Source organism: Rhopilema esculentum, chromosome 3 (genome assembly GCF_057945365.1).
Source record: "Rhopilema esculentum isolate cy_ngs chromosome 3, ASM5794536v1, whole genome shotgun sequence".
NCBI classification, from domain to species: Eukaryota; Metazoa; Cnidaria; class Scyphozoa; order Rhizostomeae; family Rhizostomatidae; genus Rhopilema; species Rhopilema esculentum.
The window spans coordinates 8,103,650-8,127,387 of record NC_142817.1 but is presented as its reverse complement, the minus strand read 5'-3'; the positions used below and the strand labels follow the sequence as shown (position 1 = coordinate 8,127,387).

The 23,738-nt window shown below is 37.3% G+C and overlaps 2 protein-coding genes across 3 annotated transcripts in view; both read right to left on the bottom strand.

The window, feature by feature from the left end:
- The window catches only part of LOC135692812 (trace amine-associated receptor 7f), a 15,697-nt gene extending 4,532 nt beyond the window's left edge, over positions 1–11,165 (bottom strand). Inside the window, exon 1 of the mRNA XM_065211121.2 lies at positions 11,084–11,165. The gene's annotated coding sequence lies outside the window, so the exon portion shown is untranslated. The remainder of the gene's footprint in view (positions 1–11,083) is intronic.
- Positions 10,971–23,738, bottom strand: part of LOC135692807 (dnaJ homolog subfamily C member 2) — a 24,477-nt gene continuing 11,709 nt past the window's right edge. For both annotated transcript variants that reach the window (XM_065211114.2, XM_065211115.2), the window contains exons 9-19: positions 18,603–18,671; positions 18,170–18,250; positions 17,385–17,473; positions 15,980–16,049; positions 15,386–15,440; positions 14,129–14,252; positions 13,233–13,333; positions 12,857–12,967; positions 12,209–12,252; positions 11,638–11,748; positions 10,971–11,168 (exon numbers count right to left, since the gene is read on the bottom strand). In XM_065211114.2, the coding sequence (XP_065067186.2) occupies positions 11,100–11,168; positions 11,638–11,748; positions 12,209–12,252; positions 12,857–12,967; positions 13,233–13,333; positions 14,129–14,252; positions 15,386–15,440; positions 15,980–16,049; positions 17,385–17,473; positions 18,170–18,250; positions 18,603–18,671 (924 nt within the window). In that variant the 3' untranslated portion in view covers positions 10,971–11,099. The remainder of the gene's footprint in view (positions 11,169–11,637; positions 11,749–12,208; positions 12,253–12,856; positions 12,968–13,232; positions 13,334–14,128; positions 14,253–15,385; positions 15,441–15,979; positions 16,050–17,384; positions 17,474–18,169; positions 18,251–18,602; positions 18,672–23,738) is intronic.

Below are 23,738 nucleotides of genomic sequence, written 5' to 3'. Positions count from 1 at the left end.
CACAAGACCGGGACATTTTACTAACACCTAGCAAAAAAATCAGTACGCCATGCTGCTACTAAACATAAAGTCTAAGTTATCTAAAATAGAATATGCATGTGTTATTTTGTGTGGGCCATCTACATTCGCCATCAGAATTTGAATTTGCATCAAAGATTTGTCGTGTTCGTGAACAGTTGCATTAGCAACATGGATGCAAAAATTTTGAATGAAAAACAGTAAACAGTTGTTGACTACCTTGTCAATGAAATCAAGACAAATGCATGTGTTCTGTTGTTTGGGACATCTTCTTTAGTCATTAGAAATGTAATGTGAACTGTAAAGTAGCCCATAACGACAAGGCGAGTTAACTTTCCAAGCCACGTTGGTTCTCATAGTCAGGGGCGGTCTGGTCCGGGTGGCAAAGTGGCGATCGCCACCCGGGCCCTGTGTACAAAAAATTTACGGGCCCTTCCCCGTTGGAGAAAATTTTTTAAAGTAATGTCAAATACTTAATGCCCTAAGCTGATTAAATTGCGATTAAAGTCCCAATACATGCGCTTCAAACCACCCAAACCCTGGTTTCCGTTATTTCAGCCATGTGTTCAATCTTACGTGTACCCTGGGTACTAGAGCCACACAATTTCGAGCGCGTAAACAGAATGCCAAGCTGAGAAGCGAATGAGCGTACTCTTATGTTCTATTTCCGCTCTCTAATTTATGTGGCTCTGATGCCCAGGGTATCTGACTGTCAGAGACAGTGCTGTGGGAACGAAACTTTATTCATATTGGGAGGGGGGATGGCTGCTCATTGTGTTTATTTCCACTTAGTACACTGTTATACAGGACATAAGGCTGCAATTACTGGGAGGGGGTTCAATAAGTGAAAATAACGTAAAATTCAAAACAGGAAATTCAGAAGAGAGAGGACAAGGGGTCGTCACTATCATCTGGTTACAGCCTCAAACTCAGATAGGAGGAGATTACAGAAGGATCTCGAATAATAGAGATCTGTATCAGGATTTAACAATGCTAGAGCCAAGAAGATTCGTTGACACAAAGATGAAGCAGAAGAGCAATAAGAGCCTTCTTTCAAGATTTCAAGTTTGCTACCAGCAGCTCATCGTAACAAGAACTGGTGCAAATGAAGATCCAGAAAACAGATGATTTCAAGGAACAAGCTCTTAGAGACGAAACATATGAAGAAGAAAACTGTGACTTTCAAGGTGGGGATTCACAAAGAGAGAAAGGACCCCAAAGTTGACATTGACACCCTGTATCAAAAGGGTAGAAGCTTGCCAACTGTGCATACCCTGCACATTCAAAACTTTGTACCGACGCTCATTTTTATTTATTATATTTATTCATATCTTTTATCATATATAACAATTTTATAAGAATATGAACATCAAAACTGGTCAAAAGTTGAGATCAAATTAAGAACAAGCTAAGGCCGAGTTACTGTTTAATGCATTTTTAAACAACATTTTATCCCGAAAACGAGGATTTTTAGCCATGTGTGGGTGATTTTCCGTGAATATTCAATCTTGTCGTCAAGTGAAGGCTGTCTCACTCACTTTGTTGGCAAATAATGCCTGAGCATCTCCCAAGAGCGAAAAAGCTAGCAATCGTACTGCTTACACCCTCTTAATTTAAGAACACATTAAGAGCAATCCAGCCTCAGATTTTGCAAAAATTAAGAACAGTCAGCCTGAACCTAAATTTACTGGTTCTTATAAAAAAATTAGTGAATGCAACATGCACCTAGCAGCAGCACACCCTTCCGCTTCCCTCTACAACGCGTATAAATGCTTGATGACACTGAGCTGCACCCAAGTTTCCTTTGAAAGATTATTTAACGCTATTGATAATTTCAAGCGAAGAGAAAACTTTCCACTTGATTACGAGTAAGTCATTGACCAATTTGCAAATTCATTTGCACTTTTTCGAAAAGAGTTAAAACTCTGAGAGCTTAGATAAGTTTTGATCTTGATTCTCAACTTTACATGGGATTTTAAAGCCTGTTTACACGAGAGGAAAGGTATGGATCCAATTTGGTCCGAATTTACGAATTAAAATCGACATACTGCTGCTGTTTAGCGCATTGCTTTATTATCAATTTTTATTAAATCAATCGTATTTCAAGCCACATTTTCAGTGGGTGTGGCTCAATTTTTCCCGCCACGCCCTAAACCGGGCCCTTTGAGTTTTCTAGCCACCCTGCGATTTTGACGCCAGACTGCCCCTGCTCATAATGTCAAAGGCAACTTACTTTATATTTGATTAAAGCATCGTTCAATCTTCAGCTTTGTATCTTTCATTAAGGTATCATTACTCAATATGTATTCGATAAATTGCAAATATGTTGCTGAATTACATGGATTTGAATTTTGTTTATATTTCACTAAGCTTTGCTTCAGTACCTATCTACCAGGCTCTGGTAAGATTATAAAGCGAATCTGCATCGATTTTCCTCTCTCAGTTGTATTTCTTCAAATAACTTTCATCCAAAATATCATTTTCTCTCTCAGTTGTATTACATCAAACAAAAGAACATGAACAATCGGCAAAACTGCCATGCCACAATATCTTTACGGTTTTCATTCACTTAGTACCCTATGGTATCCTTGGTTCAATTGACTTGCAACAGTCAAGGCCCTTCTTGATTGCAACCCTCAGCAGCCATTGCATTCAAACACAATGTTGCTCCCGCCATTTTTCGCAGTTCCCCAAAATCAATTCTTATTGGTCTGCGTTCAAATTCTAATGATAACAATTTCTAACAATTCCTAAATGTCTGTGACAGGCTATTTCATATTGCAGTTCAATTACGAACGTATAAGTATCTCTTATATGAAACGTTAAAATCACGAGTTTTTTACCTAAACAAATTTTGACTAACTGAAGCAAAATATCTTGACTAGTGACTAATGGGGCCCTTTATCACCTGACTAGTGACCTAATGACTAGCAATGGCCCCCCTTTTACACCCTCCTTTTTAGATTTCTTTGTCTCTTCGGATTGTCATGTTTCTGATACGGCGATAAAGGTGGCATTGAAATCTCGATTGCAAAGCAATAATCCAAAGTTTTTTTAATGAATGATTCTTTTTTAACACAGCAAGCTGCAAATGCTAGAAAATTTGCTTGTGTTCGGCTGAAAAACCTGATCTTATTAGTTCTAATTATCGTAACAGATGTTATCTGTCGCAAAATTCTGACTTGGCATTGCCGTAGATAAATCTTAAGCATGTCTGACAATTCTAATTATCAATAGTTGATACAGGTAAAATACTAATTCACTGTCTTAATCATTGCTAATTGTTTCGTGTTCTAATCTTTGCGAGCGAAAATGTTACTTCAGTTAGACCAAAACATATAAAATTTAAAGTATGTTCTCTTCGCATTCGAGCGTCTCTAAAAACATTTTAGTACGACGATACGCCATGCTTTCGTTCAGAAAAATCTTACCTTTCCAGCGAAGCTAAGGTCTTGAAGAGATAAACTAGCAAGTTTTCTCTTTACTTTCAAGCTTTCGTTCCGCCTTTTTCTTGGACCGGATAATGGCGACATTAGATTTTTGTGCTATCTGCTAGTAGGCTTCGAGATTTTCTCAAGTAAGGTAATGCTGATCTTATTAATAATCGCATTTCGGGTTTGCCTGACAATTCAAGCAGGCACTTTCTGCCGTATTGCTCCAAGTTATCTTTGTGTAGTCATCTTCACCAAGTTATCAAGTATTTGTGCAGATGCAGGTGTTTTTCTGCGATTATCAGAGTTTCAATTAGCGCTTATTCAGCTCTTGCTGGGAATAATGTTTCATCCAAAATTTTGTCGAGGTTTCTCTTTATATTGTTCGGTTCAATATTCACCAGTTGCTGATCGTTCTCTGTTTTTTAAAATTTTTGACTCCATGTTTGTTAATCGACTTTTGATTTATTGTTTTTTGTTAAATTATTTGTTTAATTGACAAGCTAAACTTCTCTCCGTTTTATATTTTTATATTGAAACCCACTTTGTTTTCCACTGAACTTTATTTTTCACTGAACTATATTTTTTAAGTATGAAAAAGATCGTTCTCTGTTTTTTAAAATTTTTGACTCCATGTTTGTTAATCGACTTTTGATTTATTGTTTTTTGTTAAATTATTTGTTTAATTGACAAGCTAAACTTCTCTCCGTTTTATATTTTTATATTGAAACCCACTTTGTTTTCCACTGAACTTTATTTTTCACTGAACTATATTTTTTAAGTATGAAAAAGATTGGAGGAAAGAAATTGGAACCAAGACCGGTCTATTATCAGAAGGCTCCATACAATTTTCAGATGTGACTCGTGTATCCTCCAACTACCGTCGGAGCGCAGGGAACCAACGACACATGTTATTATATTCACCAGGAACGAGCGGCAAGAATTAGATTAGGGGGGTTGGATGATGATTGGACTTTGTGCAACACCCTTCAGGGGATTGGAAACTGGTGGAAACGCCAATTTTTAAAATTAACTTGAAGGTAAAGAAGATAAGAAGATTGAAAAAGCAACTTTTCTACATCATTTTGTTACTACTGACTACCAAATAGAATCTCTACAAAAATAACAAAACAGGGCTGCTCGAATCGTTACGGGTAGTCCTTATGATGCATCTTCTGTGTCGTTACGCAAAGAACTTGGCTGGTTGTCCATCAAAGAAATGATCGTGAAAGAAACATCTACAATGATGTATAAATCTTTAAACGATCTTGCACCACAGTACCTTAGAGATCTATCCGTTAGACTATCTGATGTCCACACACGAGAGCTAAGAAACACTAAAATGATCTTGCAGTACCGTTATTGCGAACAGTAAGTGGCCAAAAGGCATTCTCTTACAATGGTACAAAAGTTTGGAACAAGTTTAACAACAATATCAAAGAGGTCCCCTCGGTATACCCTTTAAATCTAAGTTGAAACAGTTGGGTTACGAAAATCTTTAATTTTGTACAGATATCTTATTGTATTCAGATGTGAATTATTTTATATAATTTATTTGTAATTACTTTATCAGCAACTATAATTTTAACATGGCCAAATTGTAAAACAGTAAACTTTATTGAATTTGTACCCTGTATAAATATGTATAAAATATAAAGTATATATGAAATATGATTGGGCACTTGTACCATCTGGCGTGCTTCAAGGACGTGTACTTGGGCCTCTGCTCTTCATCCTATTTATCAACGATATTGATAAAGCAGTTGATACTCTCCACTGTTGCTTGCTAAAGTTGGCAGATGATAGAAAGAAAAATCAAATACTTGCTCAATTAATGTGTAGCTTCACTTACCGAGACCACCACACTTTCATCAAGTTATATAATCATTATGTACGACCTCACTTGGAATATTGTGTTCAGGCCTGGAGTCCATGGCTTGTTCAGGGTATTGATTTACTTGAGAATGTGCAATGACATGCTGCAAATGCTGTATCTGGTCGGCAGGGTACTTATGAAGAAAAATTAAAATGTTGAGCCAACTATCCTTGAAGGCAAGGCGTGCTAGATGGGATCTGATAGAGTCGTTTAAAATCATTAAAGGTATCAACCATGATGATAGAAAAAAATTCTCACTCTCTGCTGGTACCCACACTCGTGCAACAAGAAGAACAACTAAAATCACAGCAAAAGGTGCAATACCGACAAAAGGTCTCGTTGGGTGCCCCTTCAGAAACGAACTACGTGGAAATTTCTTTTCCCCACATGTGGTTAATCCATGGAGTGACCTACCCAACGGCGTTAAGAATTCGATATCTGTGAACAGTTTCAAGAATGCATATGACAAACATATGAACTCGCCATACCGTAATGCCTCGAACAAGCGCTCCCCCGCCCCCCGCAAATAAGCGCCCCCTCGAATAAGCTCCCACCCTAGAGGTGAAATTAATGAATAAGCGCCCCCGTTGAATAAGGGCCCACCTTTCGAATAAGCGCCCATCCTTCAACCTTCAGAAACGGGCGCTTATTCGAATTTTCGACGAAAACATAAATGAAAGGCAATTCAGCAAGAAAGATTGAATGACCAACACAGTTTGTTTTAGTTTTCATCCTCATTTTTTTCCTTTTCATCAAATAGCATGCTTCAATTAAAAACACATTCCTTTTTCAGCTTCTTCCAAATCTATTTTTTAAATAACCGCCCCTCTTGATTAAGCGCTTCCCTCGAATAAGCGCCCACCCTGGTGCCTCTCAAATTAAATAAGCGCCCGGGCGCTTATTAGAGGCATTACGGTAATTCAACACATCCTTCAAAGACATCACATTTAACACAATATATACAAAATTGTATTCTTGCGAATAATTGTTTTATATTTTAGATTATATCATTTGAATTTATCAGGTCTGCTTTATCGTCAAGGCAAGACATGCCTTCGTGCACTGGGCACGGGTTTTCTCTACCTCAAATCACAATTTTGATTCTCTAGTGCATGAGGAAACATGCCTCCCGCATTGACGGCAGATGTTCCCGCTTCTAGAATTACCAGGATGCATTGCGCGCTTGGCGTAATAAAGAGCATGGCTAATAATGTGCTATCGCCACAGTGCCTTATACTAAAAACATTGTTTCGGATCTCAACGTAATTCTTGAGCAATTACGATTTCACCATATGCTCTGCGGTGCAGGGTAAGAAGCTAATTCCTTTACTTAAATGTTACCGAACTATTAAAAATACGAATTCATGTCGATTCACCGATTTAAAACGCGAAAAATTGTTGTTTAAAAATATTCCGCTATTTGATGGGAATCTGGTTTTTGCTTGAGCCCTGGGCCATGATGGTCTCATTCTTCGATCAGAGATCTTCGAAAATAACTATTAGAGTTTTTCAAATCTTCTTAGCCCAGTAAACCAAATAAGCCTAAAAGAGTTAACGCTAAAAACAACTACCCTTCTAGTTTTGCTTACTGGTCAATGTTGCCAAACAATTCACAATTTTAACTTGTCTGGAATCCAACGTTTCCCTGATATGTTCCACTATTACCCAACCTTTAAAAACGACAAAACCAGGAAAACACATCAAGCCTTTAATACTAAAAGCTTTTCCTCATGACCCAAATATATGCATTGTAACATATCTACAAGAATACATAGACCGAACAAATGTCTCAGAGGTCTGCAGACGAAACACAGTTACAATAGGCCACATGAACCTGTCAGGAAAGACACCATTTCTCACTGGGTGAAATCTACTATGAAAGCAGCTGGCATCGATACCAAACTGTTTACCGCTCACAGCTGCAGATCTGCTTCGGCCTCGCAGCAAAAGCAGCTGGTGTGCCCATTAATGATATTCTAGACTCTGCTGGTTGGTCAAATGCAGAAACTTTTGCAAAATTTTATGATAAAGTGAAAACTTCTGTTCATTTTGGTGACTCGATGCACAATAGAGCAATTATTGTAATATATATATATATATACCCATGTTTTCTCAACTGTTTTGTTCTGTTCTGAACTTAGATATTTAATAACGGACAGTTATTGTCCCTTTCTCAGCCTCTTCTCTGCAGTTCAGCATCATAGAGCTTTAAACTCTACTGGGATTCCGAAATGACGTAGCTAATGATAGAGAAGAATTGAAAAATTAAACGAGACTTACTTTGTAAGTTGAATTTTGATTGGAATTCTTCTCTATCATCAGCAGGAATGGAGGGATCACATGCTCTCCCAAGACCCCCAACCCTGTGATTCCTACATTCTATATTATATTTCTCATTATATTCCTCGTTACTTCCCTAATTTATTAAAAATTTTGATTTCCTGTAATGTCTCACGTTTAAAAATGACTTGCAGCGCATGCGCCTGCTACTCACGTGATCCTTCCATTCCTCCGGATGATAGAGAAGAATTCCAATCAAACTTCAACTTACAAAGTAAGTCTCGTTCAATTTTTCAATTTTCTGGACTGTGGCAAAAATTTCGCAAGTCTTTAACATTTAAATTTAAACAAACAAATGTGGATAGATCAAAATATGTTCTCTTTTGTAAGTAGAACAGGATTGTTCTAATTTGCAACACCAATTCGGCCATCTGGCAATGCCTGACGATCACAAGATTCGTGAGATTCGGGGTTGCAACAAAAGAAAAAATCATGTACAGCTTTGCCTATACAGCTTGAACAGTAAAGGACATACCGGTAAACGGTAATATTCATTTACTTTTGACCGATTTTGAGGCTCGTCTTCTTATAAAATTATTCTTATAAAAAGATTGTTAATGGTCCTCAGAATCCCAAATTCTCTTTATACCCTGATTTGTTAAAAGGACATTTCGCTATTATCAAACTTATCGCTTTAAAGTATTTCAAAGATATTTTATTTCTTCCATTCATTCATTCATTCATTCATTCATTCATTCATTCATTCATTCATTCATTCATTCATTCATTCATTCATTCATTCATTCATTCATTCATTCATTCACTCATTCATTCATTCATTCATTCATTCATTCATTCATTCATTTATTCATTCAAGAGAATTTTCAGTCGAAACACAGCATCAAAGCCATTTGCAAATGGTTATTTTGCGATACTAAAATGTCATGCAAAGAGATCCTCTTTTTATCAACAAGCTAAGCAAAATACAATGAAAGAAATAACAAATTCGCTCACCTTGACAGAAACGTGACATTCGAAGGTCAATAGAGGCGTCTGCACTCTTGTATCGAGAAACGCGAATGCTACTGGTTCGTAAAATGCATCAAAAATAGTTGAGAATTGATACGTCACTAGAACATATGGTGAAATCATGTCTATTTTCCCATACATAATTAACAGACACTGTGCAAAAGAAGTAGAGAAACTGTCTAACAACTTGCTGTGGCTGGACATGAAGCGAAGAAGTATTGATTAATAGTATAGTATTAGAAAGATCTCACCAAACTTTATCTTTAATTGTGACTCTTGTGTTAAACTGCCTCATGGCATCGACACAATAAAAAGAATTTGCTTGTTGTTTTTGTGCGCCTTTTCTCCAGCCATTATAAAAACTAACTACTAAAATTCTATTGGTAAAATTATATACATATAATTTAAGAATTGATGGCTAATTATGTTAAAAAATAAGATAGTGTGGGTTAAAAATTTGCAAAAACCAAAATGCCCAAACAAAATGTAATTCGGCAATTGGTCGACAGTAACTCGCACATCAAGAGTGTGCACAGACGTATCGTGATGACATTTTCAAAATCATTGGGCAGGCAATGTAATCTTTTCGTTAGAAATATGTTTACATCAACATAAAAGAATCCCGACTTGTGTAGACAGAAAGAGTTCGTTTTCTCTCTTGGACTCTTCAATAAGGTGAGAAGTAAGCGAATTTTCAGCTTAATTTCGTTCTTTATCCGACGTTCATACTGTGAAGAGTGTCGACGAAAAGTACTTCAGTATGATATGCAGGGCCGCCCAGAGGTTTTGGAGGCCCTGGGGAAGTGGAAGATGAGGCCACCTGGGAGAGAAGAGAGCAGAAAATTTTTGCGACCACACCCTTTAGGTTAGCTTAATTGGTTCATTCGTTAAAAACGTTGTACTTTTTTTCAGGCATAATTTTGAAAATTTTGACAAATTCTATTTTAAAACAGAATTCATTACCTTATGACTATTTAAAACAGAACTCATTACACAAAACAAAACATAAAATTAAGAAATTAATTTTCATTCTGTGTCCAATGCAATGTGTGATTAGTTGTAGCCATTCGAGGCAGATATGAAGTTCTTATGTGTTTTCAAATCAAAGTTTGTTTCTCAAATTCAGTCTCTAGCCTCCCTGGAAGTCATCGAGACTGAGACAAAGTAACTGGTAATCCTGGAATAGCAGCTTGACATCCTTTTTAGGTGTCAAAAGAAAAAAACCTTGAATCAGATTTGTTCACTCAAAGAATTTGCAAAAGGTTTAACTAAACATTTTGTCTCTCTACATCTTTGAAATACGCCCCCCTCTCGAATAAGCCTCCCACCCTTTTGAGCCACACTTCTAGAACTTCAAGAACTATCAGCCCCACGGGGCTTTATAAAGCTTTTATGGCAACACAAAGGGGGAACATTTGTCACTATGTCTTAAACAGCATCCATCTGTATTCATATTTTATGTCTTTATAGATAAGCTGCATATCAGATACATTTCTCATGTATGATTACGAAGTCATTGATGGTAACCACAGTCTTTATGCCTCACGACCTTCTTAGATTGAGGGATATATTGACAGCAGGTGCAAGCACGGGTGCCGTTGAGGGCTCAAAGCACAAATCAAATGAAATCAAAATTGGCTCGAATAGCAGGAAACGTCGAATAATGCAAGTACGAATGAGTTTGCACCAACTTAAATACTTTTCATTGTCGAGTTTTCATTTCCTTTATTTTTTAGTCAGATTTTCTTAGGGAAAGGCCGAGAAGCCTATACCAAAGCCCTAGCACTAGCAGTGGAAAGGAGAGACGGATTAAGAATTGTTGTGATGATTGCTGTGATGTATTGATTGCTGTTTTGATTGCTGTGATGTAGTTATTGTTGTTTTGATTGCTGTAATGTATTGATTGCTGTGATGTACTGATTGCTGTATGCATTGATTGCTGTCTTGATCGATTGGATGTATTGATTCTGTGTTGATTACTGTGATATATTGATTGCTGTGATATGTTGATTGCTGTGTTGATCGATTGGATGTATTGGTTGCAAAGTTATCTATAGAATGCAGCAATCCTTACAACGTCGAAATTCTTAATATCTGTAACGTAAAAGATCAAACATGCTACGAACGTCTCAAAACTGCAAGAAATCGCACCCCATTCAAACTACATCAGCTTTCAGTGTGTTCTTCGAATACCATCTTCGTAAACGCTTAGGAGAGTCATGACGCTAGAGGACCGACGGGCAATTTTCCCTTTGCATCTTTCAAAAGCTAAGCCCTCTAGCAAAATGAGAGACAGGAAAATAAGAGGTAGAACGATGCATAAAAACTAATCTCAATCCATTTGCGGTTTTCTACCATTTGATCAAATCAGTAGCACATCAAGACATGGCTACTCTCATAAATTACTTTAAGAAGCAAATTATGGTGTTTTTATGAACGTAAAGAGTACCTTAATTCGAGCGACGTCACCTTTGAGCAGACAGCACCGTTTGCGCTTGTGCAGATTTTTTGGCTTTGACCATTTCAACCAATTCCTGATGTGGCAAAGAGAAAATGAAAATAAAAAAATGGCAAAGAGAACAGTCTTTTCAAAAATAGCAATCATCATGCAGTAGTATGTGTAACCACTATAATTTTCAATTCCCCAAAACATTCCTTTCAGATAGCGAAGTTATCTAACTCTACAACCAACATAGCTTCGGGGAAAAGGGAGTTTGGAGTCCGGTTTTTCACCGGAAGCATTTTCAAAACAACACTTAAGCAACAGGCAATCTAAGGACTTTTGGTCGGGATCGTAAGCCGGGATCGTAAGCCGGGATCGTAAGCCGGGATCGCAGGCTGGGATTGTAGGCCAGGACCAGAGGCCGGGGTCATAGGCCAGGATTGTAGACCGGGATTGTAGGTCATCATCAATTAAAATTCCATCATACCATTGGATTTTTTCAACATCTTATTTCTCTTTCAAGGAAACTACAAGGAACATATTTTAGCTGACAGATTTACCTTGTATCTCTTCATGCACTCCTTTCTACTTCTGGTGCTAACAGCCTCCGCAATTCTGTCCCAGCGCTCCGGAGTACTTGCGGGGAACGTTTTAAGTGCTTGCTCTAGCAGCTATTAGGTCAAACAAGAGAAAAATGCAATATTATCTACTTAAGCATATATATCTTTTAACTTATTGTTTAGATACTAAGAGATATCTGCAGCTTATTTTTCATAATAGCAATACCACTTTTGTTTTTTTGCAAATTGATGGCGCCTTCTGGGAGCAAGGCCTTTTTAGACGCTAATGTTTGGGAGAGGCCTTGGGATCTATAGCAAAGCATTGAACCGAAAGAGAGGCTAAGAAAACAGGGAGGTGGTATCAAGTTTGTTAATTTTAGTCTTTAAAAAAAAGAAAGGCTAAGTTTGGGGAGCAAGATGAGCTGCAGCACAGAATTCGTGAGAGTTTCCGGTTTCGTGAGAGTTTCCGGTGCTTCGGATTTTTCTCAAGGAACCAAGGACAATATCTTGGACCTTCTGGGAGCAGCGTCCATGGTACAGATTTATAGGCAGAAAAGTTAAAGAATTTAACCTTTTGTTCTTCAGAGGTCCAGGGAACCTCAGGAGTTGGTTGACCTGCGGGAAATACATAAGAAGAAAGTTTAGTTTGAAGTTGAAGAAAATGAAACTACATGTTTAATCTCTACAAGCCTGTTTTGTTAATAACTCACTCTTCAGGAGATGTGAGATGTAAGAAGAAAGTTTAAATATCTTTGCACCAATGAGGATTTGAACGGTGTCTCTTTTCACAAAATGTACGATGCAATAGCATGTTTACAGTGAGACAGCGAAGAAAAAATTGTCATTTCGGGCAATCAATGAAAGTGCAAGACAAAACTCAACCTCTTTGCGTCACCAAAGTCATCACAATTATCTCTAAACAAAGCAAGGAATGGGGGGTTTGTCCTTGAGTAACAAATCGATCGTAAATTCATGCGAGTATAAAATCGATTATAACTGATGGCTTTTCATAAAAGAGTGACTGAGAAATATTTCTTAATGTTAACCTTCCTAGAAGAATAATCCAAACGTTTAAATACTCATTCCTCCTTCCTAGTTTTTTGAATGAACGTAATGAAGTTTTTAACGTACGTTTTCGCAGTTCTAAAGGCAGGAGCGTAATACAAGAAAAATAACATAACACGTGTTTGTAAAAGAAATCAGGATAAATGACACGAACTTTCATCCCTGAGTGACACACCACCCGCAGGCTGGACGACAACTTTTGCTGAAGTTTCCTTCTTCAGCTTTTCAAATGCACGTTTGTTTGCTTCATCTTTGACACTTTGATCTAAAAAAAGAACGGAATTATAGTAATTAATAGCCAAGGATTTGGGCCCTTTTTTCCATGAAAATGTTATTTTTTGTTAAAAAACGAAATGTCTCTAGTCTCGTAAAGTTCGACAGTCTACGATCGACAGTCTCGTAAAATCGTTAAGTTCGACAGTTTCGTAAAATAACTGATAAAGTTCGACAGACTACGATAAAATGCGAACAATGGAGGTAGAATATGAATAATTACGGTAAAAGGCGAACTTTATTGAAGCGTAACATACCCATTTGCTGCAGAGACTTGGCTTTACTGATGACTTGTTTAGACGTTCGATTTTGAGCTTCGCCTGAATGTTCGTTTATGTAATTCGCAATGACTTGCCACCTAGAATCAACCTACTTGCATTAGTCAATTATAAAAATGTTGATTTTGCACATAACAAAGAAAGCTTTATATAGAACAAAACTGTAAATCATTTCGGATTACGCTTAGAATTGGGTAAAAGGGGTCTAAATTTTAACATCATAATTGCCCTTGTAAAGCAAATGTCATTATGGATCAGTTCTGCTTATCCTGTTTCATGTACGAAAGACCTGCACATTACGGCAGCATTGCCCGGATAAGCTCGTGGAAAAAGTTGTTAATTGAGATTTATTTTTAGTTTACAAAATAATTTGTCGTAATAATGAATTATTTTTTGTCATTTGGCGTTGTTCACGCTAAAATATGTTGTTATATATTTCAACGCGAGGTCTATTCTACGGCTTAACAAGCAAACAGACGGCGGCCTAAAAGTTGTTTGGATGAATAACACACATCACAACGAGGATAAAATAAGCTGGTCCGCACGGTGGTTCTAAGAATTATGTCTTCAAATGGACAAGAATGGCACGTTCAAAGATGTTAAAGACACTACGTCTCCTAATCCAACTTTGGCAATAGACACTTCGGCCGTTTACAATTAGTCCTGAGTTGCCGATTGGAAACTTAAGAATAGTTCATGGTGTAATGCGCACACTGGGAATTTAGATGGCCCCCAGAATTCATCTGGGCATACTACATTTTAGTCAACGACTTGTTCAATTTCCCTGGCATTACAAAAAAATATACCAACCCCCCCTTTCCCGTTCAACTTGCTGAGCCCAGTAGGTCTCCTTGCTGACAGTGTAATAATGTTACCTGCTTGCTGTTCCAGGGGGAAATAAAACGGACGCTTTAACCAGCAGCTGTATTTCTGTCTCTGACCAAGGTCTGTTGGCGGATTGTGAAGAATCCTTTTGCTGCGCAGCTAACTGCTTCGCCTCTGAAGTTGGAAAAATTAAGTCAACAGATTTGCTTTGAAAATAAAGATCGAAAGAACTAACACAGTAGGAATAAACAACTGAGCTTTGACTCTTTTTGAAAAAGATTCTAATGAGTTTTAGAAAAACATTCAACTGTCTTCCTTAAGAGATTCTAACCAAACGCATTTTATCCTGCTTTTTTTTAATGCTTTATCCTGCATATGATGTTTGAGTTAAGGTGGTCTTAAAGTTCATTATTTTTAAATAACAAAAACATTTGTTTCTTTGGGATCGAAGATAAACATCTATGTACATCCAACTCCGCGAAAGTTTTTGTGCACGAGAGCATGAAAGATTTGCATGAAAGATTTATATGTCTAGGAACTAAAAACTTTTTTTGTTTATTGACGTTTGGATTCCAGATGTTTGTAAAATTTTATTTTATTAATAGTTTTGCAATTTTTTGGTTCAACAATCTCAATTATGCGATAAAAAATGTCGTTGAAGGCAAGCAGAAGACATAGATTGAAAAGAAATTTCAGATTTTATCATTAGCCTTTGCCATGCTCATAATCAGGTCCGCGGAGATGCATTTTAGAATATTTCTTGCATTCATTTATTGCAATCAATTTAAACATTTTACTTTCTTAGGCATACTTTTGCAACTTTTGATTGATTCTATTCTGAAAATGGAATTAAGTAAGTTGAAGATATAGAAGGTCGGTTCTTTCTCTATAGCACTTTCTGCATAGCTTGCATTTGAAAAATATCTCTGCCACGCATAACAGTAAGAAGTAATTTGTTACTTTTTGCAAGGTAAGCTGATCCCCTTGAGCTCCCATGATGAGGTAATTTCCTTCGAGCATTTTACTTCCTTCAAAACTGCCCAACTTCTTGCGAAGTGTATAAAACAGTTAGATTAATTATTTACGATTGAAAATTTCTTGTGAGAAAAATTTTTAACAGTGAAGTTCTTGTGACCTATGGTCACACGGTCACGGGGAAAATAGCATCCTGGCTGAGATATGAACTTTTGCTCATATGAACACATGCTCTTTCCCCATCAAAAAATGGTTATTTTCGAGTCACGCCAGAACAACAGTAATCGATTAGCAAAACTAGTCACTAATCAAACACGGAAGATGCAACTTGCTTTCGTCCTTCATCTTTTCTTCTGCAATTCTTGCCTGCTCTATCATCGATTCTACCTATAAACACGACAAAGTCATTTTTCAACAACAATTAACGTATCTTGGGCACAACGTTAAGACATTCATCTTAAGTACATAAAAACAGTATAAGAATATACTTGGGTCAAATGGAAAATGTGGCGTGGAAACTGAAGCCGTGCTCGAAAAGACACCGCGCTTTTTCAAAACAGGTAGAAAGGGGCCGCGCCTTCTATTCAAGAAAATACAGTACATCAATATCCACAGGTGAATTTGAGAATTTTATGAATAAATTTTCAAATTAAAACTGTTCAAAGCAACAGCCTTTCTAGTCTACACATTAAACAAAGTGCATGTCCGACACAAATCAGTTTTTTAAAAATATATCTTTTGGCAACCAGGATTGTAGGAATAGTAACGGGGATAAAGAAAATCAAGAGGAAATTCGTAAAAACATTGAAAACACCCAACTATGGTATTAATAAAAAAAAATTTTAAAAGGACTTGAGCTAAAAATAAAAAAGGAAGAGTATATCAATCACAGCGCTAATTATTACAAATGCTTGTTATTTCCTTACATGTTTTGTGTATGTCTTTCTTAGTTCATCAATGCTATTACTTTCGTACAATGAGTGCATTTCTTGTAAACTAGACAAAGAAGAGATTAAAAGATGATAAAAGGAAAACGCGAATTCTAAATCGTTACCATCACCAAATCTGACAACGGTTTGTTTAAATTTCCCTGCGACAATCTTTTGCTGGGGCGTTTACTAATTGATTAAAACTTTTGGACAGTTATTGGTATGCTTAGGACAAAAATAATAAGTTACGTACATAAACATGAGGCCTCAGAAATAAATATTTGCTTATAAATAATCTGGTGTGTTGATTTATTGCATCAGAGTTGAAACTCAGAGTTGTAACTTGAAATTGTCCTGTTTTACGCACAAACACACGCATAGCTCTGCCTGCATGACTTGAGACTCCGGAACAGAATAGTTAAAGTAATGTTCATAAAAATCACCATTGTTTTCATGCCTTCATCATGGCAAAAATCTCTAAACTTCCGTAATTTAAGGGTAAAGTCAACAAAGCAAAATCCAGCAAAACTTCGAGATAGCAAAAAGAGAGAATATCACGAGAATATCACTAATACGTTTCAAATTCATTTCATTTCCTTTCTTTTAAAGCTGGCAATAAAAATCGATCATTGAAAAGTCCAAATTTGAAAATGCCTTCCAGAGTGGAGTGGTTTAAAAGTGCAATAATGTATAATTTCTCTCTATGCCGAGAACATATGAACTTTTCTTTGATAGAAAAACAGACTTTTGAAAACGAACTTAGGGATGAAATGCAACCTATTTGCTCCCTTAAATAACTACTTTATCAATGTTGGGCTAACAAAGGCTTGACAATTTGCGCATGTTTTCTTCTGTCAGACCAAACGTTCATATTTTTATTCGATCAATACGGTTGTGTGTTACTGTGCGTGTGAAAGGTAGAAGATTCTTTTGTATTCTTAAATTCTAGTTTTTGCCCATTACACAACAGATAACAATAACAGTGAAAAAATAGTAAACAGGTTAATGACCGTGTTAAGTAAAAAAATGACTGGCATTTTATGTCACAAGCAAATGTTTATGCCGCATATTAGAATATCGATAACACGGTGCTCCTCTGGATCAAGCATAACTGCAGCCTCTAAATAGCGAAACATTCAATATCCAAGCTGAGAAAAATGTTTCCTTTCAACATTTCACAACTGAAAGGTAAATATATAAAAGGGAAACAGCTCCGAGGTGAAGAGACATCGTCTAGGATTAATTAGTCCAAGCTTCAAAATAAGGACAACAAAAGGTTTTTAAAAACGCAAGCAAAGTGTTTTTGCAAGTCTGTCTGATGAAAGTTTTGACCAGGGATCTGTCCAAATGGACCAAGGAAAAACCCTTCTAGAAATAAAAATGTAACCAAAAATCTGCTTACTTTTCAAGCGATAAATTTTCCAGTGTCCTCTCTAGATTATTAAGCTCTGTTACCAAGTCAACACTTCCTTCAACAAAATAATCCTTTTCCTGAGAAAGAACAAAAAAATTTGTGTTGAGATGAACATAAAAAGGCAGTACACTGAAAAATTCCAGGAAATAAGTTTGACAAAGAATCTGGGAAAGATAGTGACAATAATAGCAAATAATTTGTTAACTGTCAGACATGAGAATAGCAAATAAATGTAAATCTAATAACTATGTAAAGCTTATAAATACCAACTAACGAAAATACAATTTACAATGTGAGAAAAATAGCATTAAGGATAAATAAGTCAAAAAATCTTAGCAAGAAATAAATATTTCACACAATTTGCAGACATACTCAGGTCTCGAAAAAGTTGAAAGTGGTCTGGAAAATACTGCAGTAATTGTGCTTGGAAAAACAATAAGGCTGTACGTTCGGCGCATGCTAACCCCCGCCGGAAGGTTAATTTTGGAACTTATTCTACAAGCCTTGGGTGAGAATAATATTTTGGACCTCTTGTCGAGAAGTCAACCCACTCAGTTGGAGAATTCCTGGCGTCATCGCTGAACGGGGGCAGTTTGTTGAAGATAAAATTTAGCATAGAACATGTTTTGCAAAAAACCCATCAAATAGACTTTTCTGATTCAGTTTCACATCATTAGTTCATCATCTTTAATACTTGAAAATAAATAGTAGCAAAGTAACCTTGGAATACATCATGGCCTAAGAAAAAGCAAAATTAGTCGAAAAAACCTCACCTTGAATGCATTTCGCAGGAACTTCTTCTCTTTGGCAACAGCTTTCTTCACTTTTTCTCTCTCTTTCTTTTCCCTAAGTGCCTTTTGAATCGAAGATAAACATTATGACTTATCTTAGAAATCTTCAAAAATGTAGAAAACCATCCCTCCAACCTCCCATTTATATGTAAAAGCTGTTTGAATTGCTTGGAATTTAGATATTGATGTTGGGGTGGGATGGGGTAAGGTTATTTCTGTTAGAATAATAGAAATTCTCTTGAAATTTCAAAAATTTGATTCTTTGTCTGAATTTGTCCAAGATTAAGGATTACTTAAAGATCTACGCTTGTCGACATCATTAAATGCAACTTTGGCATTGAGGGTGAACGAATATTCCCAACAAATCAACCAGTAACGAAACTTATCAAGCACAATATGTATAATTTAATCTAACCTTTTCTTTTGCCTCCTGTTCTGCTTTTTCCTTTGCCCTCTTTGCGGCTTCCTCAGCTTCAAGTCTCAGCTAACGAAACAGAAATCGGGGTTAGAAGACCTTCTCTAAAAATTTTTCTCTCGCCAACTGCTTTTAATATTTTTAACAACAAAATATTTCCCTATTTTCTTATAAAATTCACGAAATTGTCAATTCAAAAATTACGTGCAGGATCTTTACTGCAATTTCTTGGCCACACAAGTCAATAGGGTACATTTCTCTATATTCTTATAAAATTCACGAAATTGTCAATTCAAAAATTACGTGCAGGATCTTTACTTCAATTTCTTGGCCACAGAAGTCAATAGGGTACATTTCTCTATTTTCTTATAAAATTCACGAAATTGTCAATTCAAAAATTACGTGCAGGATCTTTACTTCAATTTCTTGGCCACACAAGTCAATAGGGTACATTTCTCTATATTCTTATAAAATTCACGAAATTGTCAATTCAAAAAATTACGTGCAGGATCTTTACTTCAATTTCTTGGCCACACAAGTCAATAGGGTACATTTCTCTATTTTCTTATAAAATTCACGAAATTGTCAATTCAAAAATTACGTGCAGGATCTTTACTTCAATTTCTTGGCCACACAAGTCAATAGGGTACATTTCTCTATATTCTTATAAAATTCACGAAATTGTCAATTCAAAAATTACGTGCAGGATCTTTACTTCAATTTCTTGGCCACAGAAGTCAACAGGGTACATTTCTCTATATTCTTATAAAATTCACAAAATTGTCAATTCAAAAACTACGTGCAGGATCTTTACTTCAATTTCTTGGCCATACAAGTCAATAGGGTACATTGCTACGCCACACAAGTCAATAGGGTACATTGTCAATAGGGTACATTGCTACTACATTAAAATGGAGCTTCGCCGACAATATTAATCTGACGAATACAACAAATCAGAAGGAAATGTGAAGTTTAAATGCTGATAAAACAAAATTTTTCTAAAGCATGTGTCTTTCTAGTCGCCCTAGATTCCTGGGAATATAAAAATTCTGATATAGATTATACAACACAACCCGCCGGCTAGCAATGGTCTGAGGTCAAATTTTCTATAACCGCCGCCTTCTATCATAAAATGCAATACATCTGGTCTGCTGGCACAATTACAAAACAATGGAACTGACAACGAAAATTTTCTCCAGGTCCATCTTCATTGTGGTTACTGTGAGACAATGGTCACAAATGGAGAGATAGCTGTTAAAAATGGAGCATAGCACCACCGACTCTCAGATCGTAGACAATTTTCAAGCCAATACCAGGCCACAAACAGAGCGATGTAAACATGTTCATGCACTCAAACAATTTTCATTTTCAAATAGCATTCAGCAAAAACTGCTTTCACTTGTTGTTTGGTCATCAGAATTTCATAGTATCTTTGCTAAACAGCTTAGCTAAAGCTTTTTTCAACTGGACAAGTGCTACTAGAACTGAAAAGCCACAGCCGTAGCTATCTGAATATCTGATTTTAAAGGTTCGCTGTAGTTTTACACCTTCAGAAACTATTCAGATAGGTCTCATAACTTAGTGTAATAAACCAAATATTGAGACGTAAAATGACTTCAAAATATATTTATCTTCATCATAATCGTACATACAAAAAACTGCTAACTGGAATAGAGGCTAGATATGATTTATGCACATATTTTAATACTATTGTCCACAGGGGATAACACTATCCCCCTCCCCATCTCTCTTCCTATGTTAGTGAATGTGAACGAGTTCTGTTTGGTAGTATGTTTGCAATGTCTACTCTGCACCAATTTCTGTTGATCATGTTGTTATTATCTTCTGGTTGTTCTCCGTGGTTCAAGTCCCCTGTATTCCCTCCTCCTCTTGCACCCTCAACGTGTACTCTATCATCAATGAGATTTGTTGTCTTGGTATTGATTAGGTCAGCAAAAATATCACAGACTTTTTTCTTAGGAGGTTCCTTTGCAGGTAGGGGGTCAGTTGCTTTTTTGAGTAAGTGGATTGATCTTGGAGGTATATACTTCAGTTGATTGACATGAATAGTAGGACTGGCTTTGCCACTGGCGTCAACAAGCTTACAATTCAGATCTCCTATCAAGTGGGTGATTGTCCAAGGCCCCGACCACTTTGGTTGAAAACAACGTGAAATACCCCTTTTCTGAGGTGGGTTCCATAACATGACAGTAACATTGATCTTATAATGATGTTGGGTAGTTTTCTTATCGTACTGTTTCATTCTTTCTCTGCTCTGGTTGAGGATACTGCGAACATTTGTAAAGGAGTTTTTAAGGCACGTACCGATGTCATTGGCAAAAGCTTGAGCCTGTTTCACATGGTGTGGAGCAGACTGTTGAATCTGTTGCTGTGGGTAAAGAAAAGTGTTATTAAACAGCAACGCAGTTGGTAAAGAAAGTTTAGCACCAAGAATAAGTTCAGCAGGTGTAACTTTAGTGCTATTATTAACACTTGAACGAATAGCGTAGACAGCTGATTGCAAGAACGTGTCCCAGTTACGGCCATGTTGATCAATTTGTTTCTGCACACAGGACTTAACTAGTTTTACCATTGCCTCAGAAAGGCCATCACCTTGTGGGTGGAGACGCGAAGACTTGGATTTACCGATACCCAAGATTTTGGCGACTTCCCGCATAACATTGCCATGAACATTCGAGGCACCATCACTGTGCAAACGTTGCATAATCCCATACCGACAGATCCATTGGTCGTGAATCGCTCTAGCAATAGTAGGTGCCGATATCTCTTTGAGGGGAACAACTTCAGGCCATTTTGTAAAGTGGTCGACCAGGATAAGAGCATACTTGAAACCATCTTGAGATGCAGGCAGAAAAGGTCCGGCTAGATCGTAGCAAACAAGTGCGAATCGTTCAGTAGACTGTATTGGCTGTAACTGATCTTTGTGGTATCCTTGAGGGGGTGGATTAAAAGAAGCACAAATCTTGCAACTTTTCACCCAGTTGATCACATCCTGTTTGGCACTGGGCCAGAAATAGTGTTCACAAAGGCGAGACCAAGTTCTGTCAACAGCAAAATGACCAGAGGATGGGTGGTCATGGCAAAGTTTCAGGACGGTTCCACGTAAATCGTCAGGTACTACAGTGCAGTTGTGCCACTGCAAAATGCCATCCTCAGATACAAAAAGTTTATTGCGATATGGTTTTAAGGAACCTAGACGGCAGACATCAAAGTTTCGTTTATCAGAAGACATGTATTCGATTGCTGCTTGGATGTGTTGATCTTTTGTTTGGAAATCTCTGATTGCAGCCACTGTAATATTAGGTTGTAATTCTTCCAGTGAGTTGACACTGTGCATGCGACTGAGACAGTCGCTTATGGCGTTGTTCTTGGATGGAATGTGTTCTATTTTATAATTGAACTCTGAAAGTTGCAAAGCCCAATTCAGCAATTTTCTACTCTTAGGGTTGCGTTTGGATTGCAGGAATGAAGTTACGCGATTATCAGTACGCAAGAGAAAGGGTTTACCAAGAAGGTAGTGACGAAATTTTTCGGTAGCAAAAATTATAGCATGCGCCTCTTTCTCTACAATGTTCCACCTTGATTCAGTTTCATTGAACTTTCTGCTGGCGTAGGCGACGATGTATGTTTTGCCATCACTTGTGTTATGGGCTTTAAGACATGCACCTTCACCTCTGTCTGATGCATCGACTTCTAGGATGAAAGAGTCTGTACTTGTAGGAGCTCGTAAAACTGGTGCGGAAGAGAGAAGCTGCTTTAGTGCTTCAAAGGCTGCTTGAGCTTCAGGTGTCCAGACAAACGTTGAAGTCGGTTTTGCAAGTTCGTGTAGAGGAGCAGCAACAACAGAGAAGTGGGGAACAAATCGATCACAAAATTGTGCCATGCCTTAAAATTCCTTCAAGGATTTGGCATTGGATGGCACTGGAAAATCGGTGATGGACTGAATGCGAGCTGGGTCAAGGCGAATGTGTCCCTTGTCAATGAAATGGCCTAAATACGGCAAACTTGTCTGGAAAAATTTGCATTTCAAGGCGTTCAAAGTGAGACCAGACTGTCGAATTCTTGCTAAAACTCTGCGAACATTGGAGAGATGATCTGTGAAATCTAATCCTTTAATAACCACATCATCGTAGAAGGGTGGTAGAATACAGTCGCTTAAATCAGAAAATGTTTGTTCCATGGTTCGTTGGAACAAAGAAGAGGCCGGTTTGATACCTTGAGGCATAACGTTCCAGGTCCATTGACCAAAACCGTAACCAGGAGAAAAGGCAATGATCGGTTTGATTCTATCAGCACACGGAATTTGGTGGTAGCCACTGTTGAAGTCGATTGAGCTGACATATTGAGAGCCGCGAACAGAGTCAAGACATTGTTGAAGGGATGGAGAAGGCCAACCTGAATCTTTGATGGCAGGGTTGAGAAAACGATAGTCAACTACAAGTCGAAAACGATCGGTAACATCACAGCTATTTGAAACATTCTTTTTGGCAACAAGGACTGTAGCAGCACGATAAGGTGAATCAATATGTTCAATTAGGCCATGAGCTTTATAGTGTTGTAAAAGTTCCTTGACAATGGATTGTTGATGAAGTGGCACTCTGCGTAAAGGCATTGAAATGGGTGTCGAATGAGCCAAATCAAAGTCAAATTCTGTCACGTTGGTTTTGCCAATTTTGGTGTTTGATAAAGAGAAGACATCAGAAAATTCCATCAGTAAATTCTTGGCTTGTTGAAACTGCGAGGGAGACAAGTGGGTCAACTGTGAAGTGAGAATCGTAGTAGGATCGGAGGTTTGAGTAGAATTATCTGTGTCCTGAGTAGAGAGAAGATTAATTGTGTCTTTAGGAAGAACAGAGAATTCTTCAAAGTCATACGTCCCTAGAGCAACCTTGGTGCCCTTTTTTATGGTCTTTGCGACGGCAGAAGTATTAACAAGGACAGTGGGAACACATGAGTGTTGATGAGAAACCTTGTATAAGTACGGAACAACCTTTACATGCAGGCGTTCTTCAAAGGGTGCATGTCCATCAATCAGTGCAGTCGGTTCTGAAACTGGGCGGAATGCATGAAGGGAGGGCCCATTAGCAACTGTCTTAATAGTCAATGATTGTCCGG